Source organism: Ictalurus furcatus, chromosome 7, assembly GCF_023375685.1.
Source record: "Ictalurus furcatus strain D&B chromosome 7, Billie_1.0, whole genome shotgun sequence".
NCBI lineage: Eukaryota > Metazoa > Chordata > Actinopteri > Siluriformes > Ictaluridae > Ictalurus > Ictalurus furcatus.
Window position 1 is genome coordinate 19,285,544 of NC_071261.1, and position 15,673 is coordinate 19,301,216.

Sequence of the window (15,673 nt, forward strand, 5' to 3'; positions counted from 1 at the left end):
CAATAAACAAGGCAATGCAATGTGCAATTCGAGCAGTACTGTAATGCAAAACAATTCAGTGATCAGGAATTCTAATTTAAAAACATATAGCCTACCAAAATCTCAAGTACTATATATCTCTAGCACATCTAAAATGTGTCCGGGTGTGAGATACAGGGATGTGTGATAATGACTCACTCCTGCAGTGTACTGGTACAATGTGTTATATAATCTCCAAAATAAAGAAATATGCTCTGCATAGAAAGAGAACTCGGCAGACATCACGTCTCATCAACTCGTGGTCCTGAAAGCTCACATATAATGTTTAAGGTGAGATTCAGGAAGCAGGTTCTTAAAAATCGCATAGAAATTGTGCTCAAGTTCACGTGTCCACAAAATAACTTTTCTAAGCCAAAAACTGAAGTACTAACGAGCAATCCCTGCCAGAACCAGCAACCAATAAGCTGTATGCTGTGTCTTGTCCTGGCTCAGAGCTGTCTAGGAGTGCCCAAAGCAGTCTAGTAGAATTTATTATTATAGTATATTAAACCTTTCGCCAATTTGTCGGTTGAGCTGTCGAACTACTAAATGGTGTCAGTTACAAAAACACACTGAATTCCAAATAAGCACTTAAGTCAAGCTACACCGGATTGCATGATGTGCTGTTACAACAGTAACGGTACTCAAAACACAGCACCAGAGCCGATTATTACGTAACATATGTTAAAGAAAACTCCTCCAAAACAACCCAACTATAAAGATTTGGATACATGATAACCAGGTATACTCTTCTACTCAGCAAGCTAAATCTGCCATAATCCATTAAGATGAACTGGCAGCTTTGAATCCAAGCATGTACACAATTCAGCCTCGCAGGATTGGTTCCTGGTGTGCCAACAACCTTCTTTTATTATTATTTTTTTGTTATACACGGAAGATATTTGTGTTTGAGATCAAAAGATAAACACGAGAGAATAGATCTGAATTTCAGATTTTATTTCCTGATATTTACATCAAGACGTGTTAAACAAAGGAACATGGCACCTTTGTTGGCAGACAAAGACCGTTTCTTTCTCCACACTTTGGCCTTTCCATCACTTTCATCTTGGTTCCAGAAATTTTGTGGCTCATCTCTTGTGTTTCTTTGCGAATCTGGCTTTCAGATTCTTAGTGATGATGAGTGGTTTGCAGCTTGTGGTATGGCCTCTATATTTCTGGAGTCTTCTTCAAAGGGTGGATTGTGATACCTTCACCCCTGCCCTTTGGACGTTGCTGATGATGTCCAACTGTTGTTTTTTGGGTTTTTCTTCACAGCTCCCACATGTTTCTGCCATCAACTGCTGCTGTTTTCCTTGGCCGTCCTGTTCCGTGTCTGCTTGTTAGTACACCAGTGGTTTCTTGCTTTTTCAGGACATTCCAAAATTCTGTATTGGCTATGCCCAATGCTTGTGCAATGGCTTGGATAGATTTTCCCTCTTTTCTCAGCTTCAAAATCATTGCCTCTGATCTTAATGTTGATTAGCAACAAATGCAGTCTTCACAGGTGAAACCTAGGGCTCAAACCATGAGTAGACATTCAGAGCTATTCATAGTGTAAAGAATCAACCTAACAGGGCATAACTGGGCAACAAGAAGCACCTGTTCCAATTTTTTTGATCACTTGAGAAATGGGTGGGTTCAAACAAAAGGTGGTATGTTCTAAGTTGTTTAACACAAGCGGATGTAAATATCAGGACGTGAAAGCTGAAATTCGCATCTACTGTCTCATATTCATCTTTTGATCTCAATCACAAATGTCTTCAGTGTATAGTGCAAACAAACGAACAAAACAATTGCCCTTGCCATTCCAATACTATCAGAGGGGACTATAATATGTGCATAAGTTCAAGGGTCTGCGTAAACAACTACTTATGAAGACAACACAACACATACATTTTACATTACAAAGTGCTTGTATAATCAACAGAAGTGGATACACACTCATTATTTCCCAAAGGGAAGGTTTAAGTAGCGCTAATTGAGCTACCATTAATCGGTTGAATGAAACCCAAACCTAAGGGCAAAGCTCTTCCACAGACATTGCACCACAACAACATTCCCCATATATACTTAGTAGAAGGATTAGTAGACAGAAAAATAAGTACAGTGTATAGAGACAGAGCAGAACTTGGAGAGCAGCATTGAGGCAGGGCAGTGGAATCTTCTTTCACTTATCCCCAAGCTCAAGTGGAAGAGTCGGAGTCCACTGCATGCAACAGAGCAGGCTTTGTCCTTCAGCCATTCACTCCCAGTGACGCATACAAGCTACCAGGCTAATGCTAACCTTTAATTCCAAACACAATATCTATGGTTTATGAAACTGGAGAAACAATTACAAGTATAAAAAGGGTCAGAGAGCAAGATGTGGTTTTGTGGGTGAAAGAATGAATGAATGTTTCACCATGCAGTGATCATGCTGGTGTCATCTCTAAAAAGGTGTGTACACCGTGCACAAAACCCATTACAACAGGGTAAAGACATTAAGCTGATTAGGAAATGCTTTCTCATGTGGCTGCACAGATGTTAAGTAAACACGTGGCTGGTGTTGTCGGCAGGAGGCGATGCCAGAACAACTGGAGAGGTAATTAAACTGTGAAGGAATGGGGAGAAATTGGAAGAATGGACCATCAGCACTGCTGTTCTTTTGGTTCGTCTATCGTTATCATAACCCTCTCCCAGAACCTCATCTCTCTATTTGAAAATATTTAGAAAATTTGTCAGAATGACGATTTCTCATCAGAAATATACAAATATACAATGATATTAAAGGAAACCTATATATACACACAGGCCCAATAGTTTTTGAGCTAGTTAAGTTTGGATTAAACCCATTCATTCAATTAAAATGAGCAGTCAAATAAAACTAAATCTTTAAAAATTATCGCACAACCCCCCTCCCCCACAAGAACCATGATATTAAACCATCGGTGTTTTAGTTTATAACATAAGGCAGTTACAGGCCTCCCTGACAAGCTTTCCTTTCTTCAGCCAGCAAGGTCTTTGTGCGAGTCCTTCACCGAGCATTCCCCTCCCCCTCGCTTTGTTCAATGCAAAAAAGTTTCTCAGAGTGCGTGTGGCTCGGTGTGAACTTGCCTGGGCTGGTGTGCGTGCAGGTCAGCGGGGCAGGGGTGGGCTGAGGAGGACATGGACTTGTGATGACGGGAACGCGAGGACGAGGAGGATGTGAGTACGGCGCCGGCCGAGGCCGTGGAGGCGCGGGACCCGGGTGTGTTCAGGCTGATGGTGGTGACAACATACAGCAGTGGCACCGTACACGTGCACACGCACCATCACACACATAGTCATGGTCGTATATGTGTTGAGGGAGGAAAGAGGATTTTATTAGAAGGCATAATTATCTGACAATGGGGAGATAGGGACAAGGAGAAAGGGAGTGACAGAGAGAGACAGCACCCAGAGGACACAAAGAAAGAGCACAAAGGAAAGTGTGAGTTTGGGCAGTGAGTATATACAGTGACAGCGCAGGCTGGTACAAGTGAGCAAACAAGCGAACGCGAGAGAGAGAGAGAGAGGGGAGGGGGGTCAAACAGAGTGTTGGGGGGGGGGGCAGAAAGGAGAAGCGCACACACACACCCACCAACAAGGATTAGCAGTGCTTGCTGAGAAAAAAAAAAACAAACCATGCTATCACCTTACAAAGAAGAACATAGAGAGTAAGCCTATTACAGGTCAACTACAGAAGTCTTACAAACTGAACGGTGCCTTTTTCCAACACAAGCTTTGCTAATCCTTTTAAACATGGATTAAAAAAGAAAAACAAAAATCAGTGTGCAAAGACAGACTAGAGAGAAAAAGATAAAGCACAACACTTACAGAGCTTCCTGAAATGCCTTAGAAATGAATGAGTGCGTGAGCAAGGACTAGAGAAAGACTGAGAGAATGAGAGCGATGTAGGAAAGTGTAGGTAAGGGGGTAGTAAACAAAAGCAAAACCAAAGACAGCAGAGCACTAGTTAATATTTTGCACAAGATGCCGTAGGTACTGTGATTAGAGTGTTTTCATTTTCATGATGATATATCAGCACACACATACTATACAGCATTTGCATCAAGTTTTCTAATGAGCACTCACACTGCTAAGGGCATAAAGAAAAAACAGTGCTTTCCGCACAGAGAAATCTGATTGTAGCAGGCACTGTAACATGTCCCTAAAAGTCCACATATGCGATAGGACATACATAACAAACACATCGTTATGGATATTCATTGAATACATTCTGCACATTAAAGCCCAAACTTTAAAGCATTGCAAGGGATGGGGGGGTGGGGGATTCGATCAAAAGACGGAATGGTGAGGAGTGGGGGGAATCAAGGAAATAAGGTCATGTGTTCTCAGAGAGGTGTGGTAATGTGGAGAGAGACGTATAGCACACGTATATAGGTATGAAAGCATGATTCGTTTTTCCTGCACCATTGATGATCAGTGATGGCCAAACCCAGGGATTCTTGGTTGGTTACCCACCGGAGATTCAAGGCCAGCCTGAGCTGGTAACCAGTGGGTAACCATTTCTAGCATACAGACATAATAGGGTTGCATTACGTGTGCATGTGAGCGCGTTTCTATCAGAGAAAAAGGAACTGTAAGGAAGTGGAAAATCTACTATCCATCAAATATTATTTGTTAAGGTTCAAAGACTGTGTGCGCAGCCGTATGTACCTGTCCTTGCCGTTTTGGACTCCCAGCAAGGCTCTCTCAGTGAGTGGAGAGTTTCTGCTGCGGCTCGTGCCCGTGGATAGGATACTGTTCTGTAGGGTCATGCACCAAAATCAAGGTTAGCAATCAGCTGCTACGCATTTCGGCTGGCAAAACGAATGCCACTGTTTGAATACTAATTTAAATTTCATAATAAATATGCACTGAGCTTAAGGTCAGTCTATTGAAATATGTATTTAAAAACAAAAAACAAAAACAACAACAACAAACAAACAAAAAAAAACTTTTTTGGCCAAATAAGCCCAGTGTCACATGATGTAAGAAGGGTTGTGAATTAATGGAAATAAAAATGTGCCATTTATGGCATAATTTGGTTTAAAAATATTTTTAAAAGATGTATGAACTTACTAATTCAATATCCAAAAAAACCCCCAAAAAAACAAAGTAACATTACATGTAGGCAGTACATTCCCAACCGGCAAAAAGGTATTAATATGGACATATATAGTGCAGTATGTAAGGAAATTGTTATACTCATTGTGGTGAGCATATACAGTGCATCGGACGCCATTTTGGGATTTTGCCTAACTGTATGAATTATTCATGTGTAAAGAAGTATTTTGAAATTTTTTAAATGGAAGCAGTATAAGAAAGCAGTATAAGAAACATAACAGTATCAAGCAGTATAAGAAACATAACATAGTGAAGCAACAAGAAATCTGATTAATTTGACATATACACTACACATACATTTTTTTAACGACATCTTGACTTTTTATTTATTTATTTATTTACACACAGCTATTCAAGTAAGAAACTATGTTGTGTCTCATGTACACATGTACACACTTACAGTGGAGGGTGCGGAGCTCTTTTTGTCTCCTGGGACGATGGGGCTGGGTGGCACTTTGGTCGAGCCACTGGACCCTTTTCGTCCAGAATCCTCAGCTGTGTACTTGTTATCCCCCTGAGGCCTTTTAGAGTATGTGACTAGAGAAATGTAGAAAGAAAGAAAAGAAACCTCAAGAGGTGGGACTAAATTAAGAGTTAAGTGCCATGACAAGCTCAATTGCTATTTCCAGAACTCACCCTGATCTGCGGGCCTTCGTGGTTTCTGAGTAGAGGACACACTGCGTTGTACCTTGTGAGGTGGAGACGGTGCATTACTGTTTGTGAGGTCACTTCCTGGTCGTGGTTTGATCAGCATGTTGACACCCTCATCAAGCTGAGTCATCAAAATATTAGAGACAAGTTAAAACACGAGTAAATCGCATTCGTGTGAGCCAGGAACTGAAGAATGTGTATGCGTCGGTGTACCTCAGAGTTTCTGTAGTCAAGCAGAAGGTAAGTTGCCATAATTTCATCGTATCTTTGGTTGACAAGTGAATACTGAATGTCCTCTTGTGTGTAGCCCATTTGCAGCATTATATCTATTTGAAATAAGAAGTGTGTTACTAACATGCATACACACGTATATAGCTTATACTATTTTGTTCGTGTTTCTCTCATGTTTCCATCACTTTCTTACGCACACACATACCCTTACCTGTTCTCTTGGGGTCCTTATAGTCAGGCTGGGGCTCTATGTAGGGTTTTAATTCCTCCTCCTCATGACCCACATTCATCCAGCGGTCCTTCATGATCTGCTGCTTAGAACAATGCAGAGAGAGAAAGAGAGCGAGAGAGAGTGAGAGATACAAGGAGAGAAAGTGGGAGAGAGAGCGAGCAAGAGAGAGAGAGAGCGAGAGAGAGAGAGAGAGCGAGAGAGAGAGAGATACAAGGAAAGAGAGCGAGAGGACATGCTGTGATTAACAATTATATAATACACATGCATGTTTTACTGTTTTATGCTATTATAAAGCTGAACAGTCTTTTCTGTTAGCCCATTCTATAATTCATGAACCATTCATAAACTCATAATTTGAAGAATGCTACAAGATTCAGAGCTGGCAAACAAACTAGCTTTCTACATTAGCAATGTCCAGAAAAAACAGAAAAATCAAAAGTGCTGCAATTACAGAATAACGATGGCTGCGTTCTCCTATGAAGAAGAAAAACAAAAACAGTTGATCTGGGTGAGTTACTCTTATGCACTACTACACAGCTTTGCAGAGTTTTTCTTGAGAGGATGATCACTTACCACAGGATTTAACCAGCCAAATTAAAGACAGAGAATCAGAGTCGCCTAATTATTCTACATTTCCTTATGGTTACGATGAACTGTTGTCATGTACAGCTAATTGATGCACAGTTGTGGAAAGATAATGTTCTCTGTTTATTTAAAAGGTAGTGATTTGTTCAGGTTCAATAATGTATAGTATCCACATTGTGATCGATATGATTTAAATCTGCTTTCCTAGCAAAACTGAAACTAGTAAAGATGGCGTCCTAAAATTCATGGTTTGACATTGATGTATCATAAAGTATCAGTCAAAGAGTATAGCAGCATTAAAGTAATAAAATGTGCTGAGGTATGTGATTCCATTTGGTAAAATGTTTTATGTAGAATCAGATAAAGCACTTAAAATGTGCATTTGTTTTTATTTATTTATTTTTTTTAAAGCACCTCTAGACTGCCTCTTTTGGTTGGGTTGAGAATAAGGAATTTCTTCAGCAGATTCTCACAGTCTGTAGACATATAGAAGGGAATCCTGTACTTCCCCCTCAATACACGCTCTCTAAGCTCCTGTGTGTGAGAGAGAGAGAGAGAGAGAGAGAGAGAGAGAGTCAGGCATATTGGCTCCAAGTCAGAAAGTGAAAAATGATGAACAGACAAGAGGTTTGTCATCAAACAATCTTTCCCCTCCTTCTTCTCTCTTACTTTCAGGTTCTGTCCATCAAAGGGCAGGGAGCCGCTGACCAGTGTGTAGAGAATGACCCCCAAGCTCCAGACGTCCACCTCGGGCCCGTCGTACTTCTTGCCTTGAAAGAGCTCAGGGGCGGCGTAGGGGGGGCTGCCGCAGAACGTGTCCAGCTTATTTCCCACGGTAAACTCATTGCTGAAACCAAAGTCTGCTATCTTAATGTTCATATCTGCATCTAGCAAAAGGTTTTCAGCCTGTGGGGAAGAGGAGGAAGGAGAGAGGAAAAATCAAGGAAATATTGAACTCACAAGCCTGTGGTAGATAAGGGGTGCAGAGTGTTCAAGGGTAAAATATGAAAACAGTGCTAGATGACGGGTCTGGGATATGATATCAGCCTTTGAAGTAAAGGAGCACAAGTGCCAATTAAAAGACAAAAAACATAAAACCTCTTATTGCGACAGCTACTAGCAAAATTACACAGTGATTCAACAAAGTTTTAAATATCAAAAGTATGAAATGAACTATTCAATGAAGTAGGAAAATGTTGCTCGCTGGTTCCAGACTCTCAATATACAATCTTCATGACACGCTTTTCTGAGGCCAGTATTTTAACTCCATTGTTACTCATTGTAGCAGATTATTGACTAGACGTTAATAATTTATTTATCAGCTGCACACTGCACAGTTGCTTTTATTGCACACAGATAACCCTAGCCATCATGTATCAGGAAGTATTTCACAATTATATTTTTGCCATATTTTTACCCTCCCCTACTAGGTAAAGATGAGTCAGCTTAAATCAGCAAGGATAACATCGCACAAACTAAAAGTGGAGCACAGTCTTGCAATAGCAGCAACCTACAGATGATCTTCCTCTGCTTTTCTCCACTGTACGCTCTCGTTCTGGTCGCTTCAAATAGACTTTAGAAGGTCTTTCGTTCGTGTAGACGCGCGTGTCCATGTATCTGTGTGTGGGGTGGTACTGAAATGCATGAGCGCTCTCTGTGCTGCCACTCAAATGTTTAGCCACCAACTTTAGCCAAGCTGGAAGCCCACATTGCCTAGCAACAGATACAGAGTGCTAACTGGGCTTGGCTGGCACAGTTAAATATTAGCCGGCTGACATCAACTAACTTACACATTACACACACAAGTCCACCCACCCACCCATAGACAGACGACACACATGCCTGCACTCTCTCCATGAACAGTCAAGGTCCTCTCAAACACACACACACACACACACCAGCACTTTTACAGCACTGTCAGTCTGGAGAGAAACGAACATAAATCAAGCAGACCCTCACTCATGAGTCATGTGTGCAAAAATCTTCATTCCACATTACATTATATTATATCGATCTCTCATTTTATATATATATATATGATGCATGTGAAACCTGAAAACCTGGCTATGCACCTGTTTTATAATGATGATGTACATTTAGCTTGGCAAGCTGAGTTCACATTCAGATTATGCTTTGGCTATACTAATGGCCATCTTTCCCTTCAAATTAGTGAACACTTAAAGTTTTCACTAATGGAGTTAGCTTCCACAGCTCTTGATAATGAACCTATTGGTATTTTAACCTATTTTTGGAGTGTGTGTGACATAGAGGCACGCATGGATACATAAATACTAGACTAAAATGTCTAGATAGAAGTATTAGTGTTCACTAGATTGCATCACAGGATGTCAAGGGGAGAAAATGGAAAGGACATTTGCTTCAGAAAAGGCTGACGTGGTTTACAGTACCAGCTTGACTGTGATTCAGTCTGAAGTGAAAACATATCAGCACAATCTGCCTCTCGGTTTTGTCAAAGCTAAGGGATAAAACGAGGAGTTGGGCTCATAGCCTATTTTATTACTGCTAAACAGGACAATTCATTTCATTGAAATACCGATTTTGTTAAGTAACTGAATTCCCTACATTATGAACCAGTTCAACATTTTGGTGTATTATGACCAAGAAAGAACTACATTGTAAAAAGGTGTACATATTTAATACTTCAATTATTATTTCCAGTATATTACTATATTACATTACCAGAATATTATTATATTACCAATGTTCATCTGCAGAAAGAAAATACTTTGTTTTTTTCCTTTTTATAAGTACATAAAGGCCAAAGACCATTTCTTCTTCCATGAGGTAAATAAAAAGTTCTGTTCATTAACCTTTACAGGTAATTAAATATTAAAACAAACCATGATACACATCCCAGTTATGAAGGTATTCTACATTCAGGAGCCACATCCACATATCCACCAGACTAAAACCTTGTAACTCAGTATTCTGAGCGAGTAAGTAAGTTACTATTAGAGTAATCAACATTTCTAGACAATTCTTGTGTGCACGCATGCATACAGGGCTGCACATTTGATCTAACGCTGGAAGCACTTCTGTCAGAGGCTGTTAAAAAAATAATAACGCTACCATGGAGATTAACTCAAGAGCTCAAAGGTCAGAGTGACAGGGTTCTGCACCTATACACTAATGAAGAGTAAAGGATGGGGTTGGGCATCGCCATGGGAACAGTGGGTGTATGGGTGGACAGAAGACTGTAAAACAGACTGTGTACAGGGTTACTGTGCTTTAACTGTAGAGAGAGAAAGAAAGTCTAACCGAGAATGTGTGAAACCGGGGCAGTGTGCAGAGGACTGTATTGAAGTGTACACATACATGCACTTATGTTCTGATTAATTCATGTCAGGGTTAGGCATACATAAAGATGGAAGCGCTATAAGAGCTTTTATGGAGCAAATGGACGTGAAAAGGCAGTGATGACCCTGTTCTTGTACTCTTGTGTAAGTGCATGCACTTATAAACCTTGAAAGACCATCCACACTCTCAAAGAAGTGGTACAAGTGTTGTTACCTTTAGGTCCCTGTGTACAATGCACTTCTGGTGGCAATACTGCACAGCAGAAACGATCTAGACAGATACACAGACAAACACAAAGAAACAGAACAGGAGCGGGGGGGGGAGTAAAAGAGATAAGTAACATACAGGGAAAAAACTTTAGATTACTAATTATGCACGTTTCAACTCCAATCTGTAGCCTGTGTCTAAGAGTACATGCATTAGCCTCTGTCTTGGCAGAGTTGCTATTAACATCCATCTCAGGAGATCAGATCACAAAAGGACAGCGCTAGAACGAGGTCAAACACGGCTTGTTATCTGATGACTCAAACCGCTTGCAGAAGTGGTCTGGAACACATGCGACCACTTTAAATTGTAAGATGAATGCTAATTGAGGCTTGATGAGTCACCGACATCATCAAAAGACCACGTAGTCAACGGTGTTGCCAGGTGTACGGGTTCTCTCATGGAAGCGAGCTAATTTTCCAGCCACACTGTTACGCATGATACACTTGATGACACGATTGCGTTTGGTCACGGCTTTGAAGTTTTCCGAAGATTAGATTAAAGCAATAAGCCTTGTGTTACAATTATTTTATCATGGTTAAACTCGTTGTAACGCGTGCCCTTGAGTGACTTCTTGCTTTTATAAAACAGCACCAAAACAAATGTAATAACAACCAGTGTTCAATAAATTCTTTAAGTTATTAATAATAATATTAGTTACAAACAATTATTTCACTATTCCGTTTATAAGCGTTGGTTGCTAAGCGACATAGCGGGCAAAGATTAGAAGTTTCCATAGTCACAACAATGGCTTCAGTGGTGCATTTTTATTGCTGTAAAACCTGTTGCATTAATACAGAATTCAGTTATCATGGTCACAGGCGTGCATATATCGAGTGTTTTACAATGGCCTTGAACGCGGCTCAGCCAATTATATTTCAGAACCGAAACTATCAGTTTTAGAAAAACATAATTGACTCACTATATCAAAACGTGCACTACTGCTAGTATGTGATTATCCGTAGTGCAACAGTGTTAAAGGAAATATCATTATATCGTTGGGCAGAGAGGAATCTAATTTAAAGCTGTCAAGTGCACTAAGAATCAGAAAGTCTTGCAGCACATAATACTCCTGACATAGACTTCAAATTCCTGTTGGCCAGGCACACGTTCTTGAAACACAAAGTCTAAAGAATAGCTACAATACAGGGACACTTAAATACGCTACCGTTCAAAAGTTTAGACACTCTCATTCTTTATTATTATTCAAAAATGTATTTTGTGCGGGAATGAAATGATGTTGGCACGATTACATTTTTGTCTACAACACCGATTTTAAACATTTAAATCATACACCTTAAGATCAAAAGCTTTTAAGATCACGATAAACATTTCAGTCGAGTGTCCACAAACTTTTGACCGGTAGTGTATATTTGGACTGGACTAAAAGAAAACCTCTGAAGTGAAATGTGATGATTCATCTACAGCTTAATGAGATTCATACAAAACTAATTAAAAAGAGTTTCAGTACTTCTAGGATGTTAAAAAACTCCTTGCAACGTTAAGTTAGAGAGGACTGTAATTTTACAGCATTGTGATCATATGACGGTCAAATATATATAGTGTGCATTTGAGTTTTGGTATCGGGTTATTTTCGTGGCTGGTTTCAAAATAATAATGGGTTGCTTCTGGTATATTTGGCAACACGTCTAGTCACGACATGATCGCAAATGGTCACTGAAGACACGTTCAAGACGTACGAAAAATACCCAGTGTGAAGCTCTATCCATTTCAACTATGCACTTGTGATCACCTGAGTCAGATGTTAAAAACAAGTCTGTCATCCACAAATACAGCAGAGATCAGCACAGACATTAATTATGGATCTTCCACAGATACACCAAGCAGACAAAACATACTTTTCATATCAGATACACACGAACATACACAGTATAAACGGAGCAAAGCAAACACACACACATACCTGTCTGAATTTGGCACGAGCCTCCTTTTCCTTCATCCTTCCATGAGCAACAAGGTAATCAAAAACCTCGCCTGGATGGAGGAAGTGAGGAACGGACACAGAAAGATGGAGAGAGTGAAAGAGTTTGAGGGGGAAAAAAAAAACAAAGAAACAAAAATGGTAGATGAAATGGATGCAGAGATGGCATAATAAAATACAATTGAATATAAACTACTCCTTATATTTATGATGAACACGGGATGCCATTGCTGAGTCACTAAGTTATTGTACTTTTTTTGATTATGCAACACACTACTTGAGAACAAAATCGGAACTGTGCTCACAAGCTCAAGCTGCCATGGAACGACATGATGCACCTAGTTTAGCTAAGCCTGGCAGTTTTAATAAAAAATAAATAAAAATAAAGCCTGATTGGTCTTCTTACCTCCACTGGCATACTCCATAACCAAATACAGTGTCTTCTCAGTCTCAATCACCTCAAATAACTTCACTAGAGAGGAGAGGGAAAGGGGGTGGGGGAAGGGGAGAGAGAGAGAGAGAGAGAGAGAGAGAGAGAGATCATCAGCTGTCAAAACATGTCACGAGAAGGGATTTAGGGAGCGTTACTTTGGCGTTTGGCAACCCAAAAGCAACCACAGACAGTGGAAATAAAAGGAAGGTTACAAATCTTGAGCATTAGTACATTTGGCTTGTGTGTTGTAGGAAGAATTTCAGGTGAACTAAATGCTTCCCATATAAACATTTTAAAACATGAAACAAAATGCAACATATTATTTACAGTGTTATCCATCTAGACTAAATGTTTCACAGCAATAATAACTACAAGTGCAAAAACTGTCCAAACTTGGATGGCGGATTCTGATTATACACACTATATAGCCAAAAGTATGTGGACATCTGACCATCACACCCACATGTGAGCCTTCCCCAAACTTTTTATTTTCTAGAATATCATTGTGCACAGTAGCATGAAATTTTCTTTTCAATGGAACTAAAAGGCGTAAACGCGTTCCAGCATGACAACGCCCCTGTGCACAAAGTGAGCTCCATGAAGACTTGGTTTGCCAAGGATGGAGTGGAAGACCTCGAGTGGCCTGCACAGAGCCCTGACCTCAACCCCATTAAACATCTTCGGGATGAACTGGAACACTAACCCCGCACCACGCCTTCTTGCTGGACATCAGTACCCAACCTGTCAGGTCTCATGGTTTTTGAGTCAAATTTGTTAAAATGTTGTTCACATTTTTGTATGTATTTTAATGCCAATGAAATGACCAGAAGAATTGACACACATCATTTACATAGTTCATTTTTAATTGTTTTACACAGATCATTTTTAATGCATATCAGCCGCATCTTATAACACACTGCACAACTCTGCAGGAGAGGAGATTCTTCTACTTCTCTTTACTCACCTATATTAGGATGGTTTAAAAGCTTCATGATTCGCACTTCTCGGAAGAGCTGAGGGCAGAATGAACACAGGGATTATTTAACACCATCTAGGCAATACTTCATACATAAAGACTTACAGCAAGCCAAACCCACTTCAGTCTAAAATAATTCTGACGGAGATTGTGTATTCATCTTTTATTAAAAAAAAAAAACCAACATAAAAATTAAAAAAAAAAAAAAACATTAAGAAAAACTAAAGAGGCTGCTGCCTCACTGACTCAAGTCATTCAGCCCCTCTTCTTGTAATGAAAAGAAAATTTGACTCACTTTTTGAAGACTGGAAGAATTGAGCTGGGTCTTGTCTATGATTTTCACTGCCACCTAAAACAGAATAAGGAGACAGAAAAAGCAACAACCTCAAACAGGAGCCATCCATCCATTTTCTGTACTGCTACACGGGGTCGCGGTGAGCCTGGAGCCTAGCCCAGGGGACTCGGGGCACACTCTCATACACTCTCTCTCTCATGCTCTCTTTCTCTCTCTCACACACACCAGAGAATTTTAAAGATAATGATCAGCCTACAACGCATGTCATTGGACTGGGGAGGAAACCGGAGAACCCAGAGGAAACCCCCGAAGCACAGGGAGAACATGCACACTCCACGCACACAGGGCAGAGGCGAGATTCCAGCCCCCAACTATGGAGGTATGACGCAAATGTGTTAACCACTAAGCCAAAAACAGGATATTAACCCTAAACTTAGACAAAAATACGCTGTCCTCATGCTTACACGAGTTGATATGAAAATACACTACCGGTCAAAAGTTTAGACACACGCATTCTTTATTTTTATTATTTTCCCCCCAGATTTTAAAATAATAATAATAATAAAGTCATCAAAACTCTGAAGTAACACAAATGGAACTATGGATATTATGTTGTGAAAAAAAAATCCCAAATAAATCAAAATTATTTAATATTTTAGCATCTTCAAAGTAGACCCCCTGTTTTGCCTAGAATTTCCAGAAATGTATTCTTGGCATTTTCTCAACCAGTTTCTTGAGGAATCCCCCTGAGATGCTTTTAAACAGTATTAAAGGAGTTCACATCTACTGAACTGGACTCTTATTGACTGCTTTTCGGAATATTATTTCGAAAAAAAAAATTCTTGTAAATAAAATGTTAGTTTCCTGATTAAAGAAATGAAAATGTTGGCACAATTATATTTTTGTCTACAACACAGATTCCAAACATTTAATCAAATACCTTCAGATCAAAAAGTTTTTAAGATCATGAGAAACATTTCAGTCGAGTGGCCACAAATTTTTGACCGGTAGAGTAGATCGACTTCATTACTTTAGAGTGTATTTTACTTCGGTCAATGCTGAAAGTCAAAACATAAAAATATTTAAAAACAAAATCAAAATACCCTGCCCCATCATCTACACATCAATAACAATAGCACTTAATACAAGTGCTCCAATACAAGAATCTGAAACTGAGAGCGAGAGAGAGAGAGAGAGAGAGAGAGAGAGAGAGAGAGAGAGAGAGAGAGAAAGTGAGAGGGTGAGAGAGAGAGGGTAAGAGAGGGTGAGAGAGGGTGAGAGTGAGAGAAAGAGTGAGAGAGTGAGACACACACAATGAGTGGAGACAAATAAGATAAACTATCTCGTTACCTCTTTTCCTGTGGGGATATGTTTGGCCAATTTAACTTTTGCAAAGTTGCCCTTGCCAATGGTTTTGAGCAGACGGTAGTTTCCAACATGCGGCTGCTCGTCCGTTGGCATGCTGATCGTGTTGCGGCTTCGTGACATGCTTGAACGTCCTCCTGCTTTGGCTTCTGTGGGGGTCTGAGGAGGAACGAGACATTAAGCACTCGTTATGCATACCGCTTTACACTGATTTCCACTTGCACCGTTTCTGCTGT

At 40.0% G+C, this 15,673-nt stretch overlaps 1 protein-coding gene across 9 annotated transcripts in view; it reads right to left on the reverse strand.

The window, feature by feature from the left end:
• mark2b (MAP/microtubule affinity-regulating kinase 2b) overlaps window positions 1-15,673 on the reverse strand; it is a 48,400-nt gene that overhangs the window by 9,153 nt on the left and 23,574 nt on the right. For 6 of the 9 annotated variants that reach the window (XM_053629128.1, XM_053629126.1, XM_053629124.1 and 3 more), the window contains exons 2-15: window positions 15,423-15,596; window positions 14,073-14,126; window positions 13,766-13,814; window positions 12,775-12,840; window positions 12,351-12,421; window positions 10,376-10,432; window positions 7,514-7,750; window positions 7,259-7,378; window positions 6,239-6,338; window positions 6,010-6,122; window positions 5,782-5,917; window positions 5,546-5,682; window positions 4,696-4,784; window positions 3,112-3,255 (exon numbers count right to left, since the gene is read on the reverse strand). In XM_053629128.1, coding sequence (XP_053485103.1) covers window positions 3,112-3,255; window positions 4,696-4,784; window positions 5,546-5,682; window positions 5,782-5,917; window positions 6,010-6,122; window positions 6,239-6,338; window positions 7,259-7,378; window positions 7,514-7,750; window positions 10,376-10,432; window positions 12,351-12,421; window positions 12,775-12,840; window positions 13,766-13,814; window positions 14,073-14,126; window positions 15,423-15,596 — 1,547 coding nt within the window. The remainder of the gene's footprint in view (window positions 1-3,111; window positions 3,256-4,695; window positions 4,785-5,545; window positions 5,683-5,781; window positions 5,918-6,009; window positions 6,123-6,238; window positions 6,339-7,258; window positions 7,379-7,513; window positions 7,751-10,375; window positions 10,433-12,350; window positions 12,422-12,774; window positions 12,841-13,765; window positions 13,815-14,072; window positions 14,127-15,422; window positions 15,597-15,673) is intronic. The other 3 variants (XM_053629131.1, XM_053629130.1, XM_053629129.1) reach the window with 1 other exon arrangement.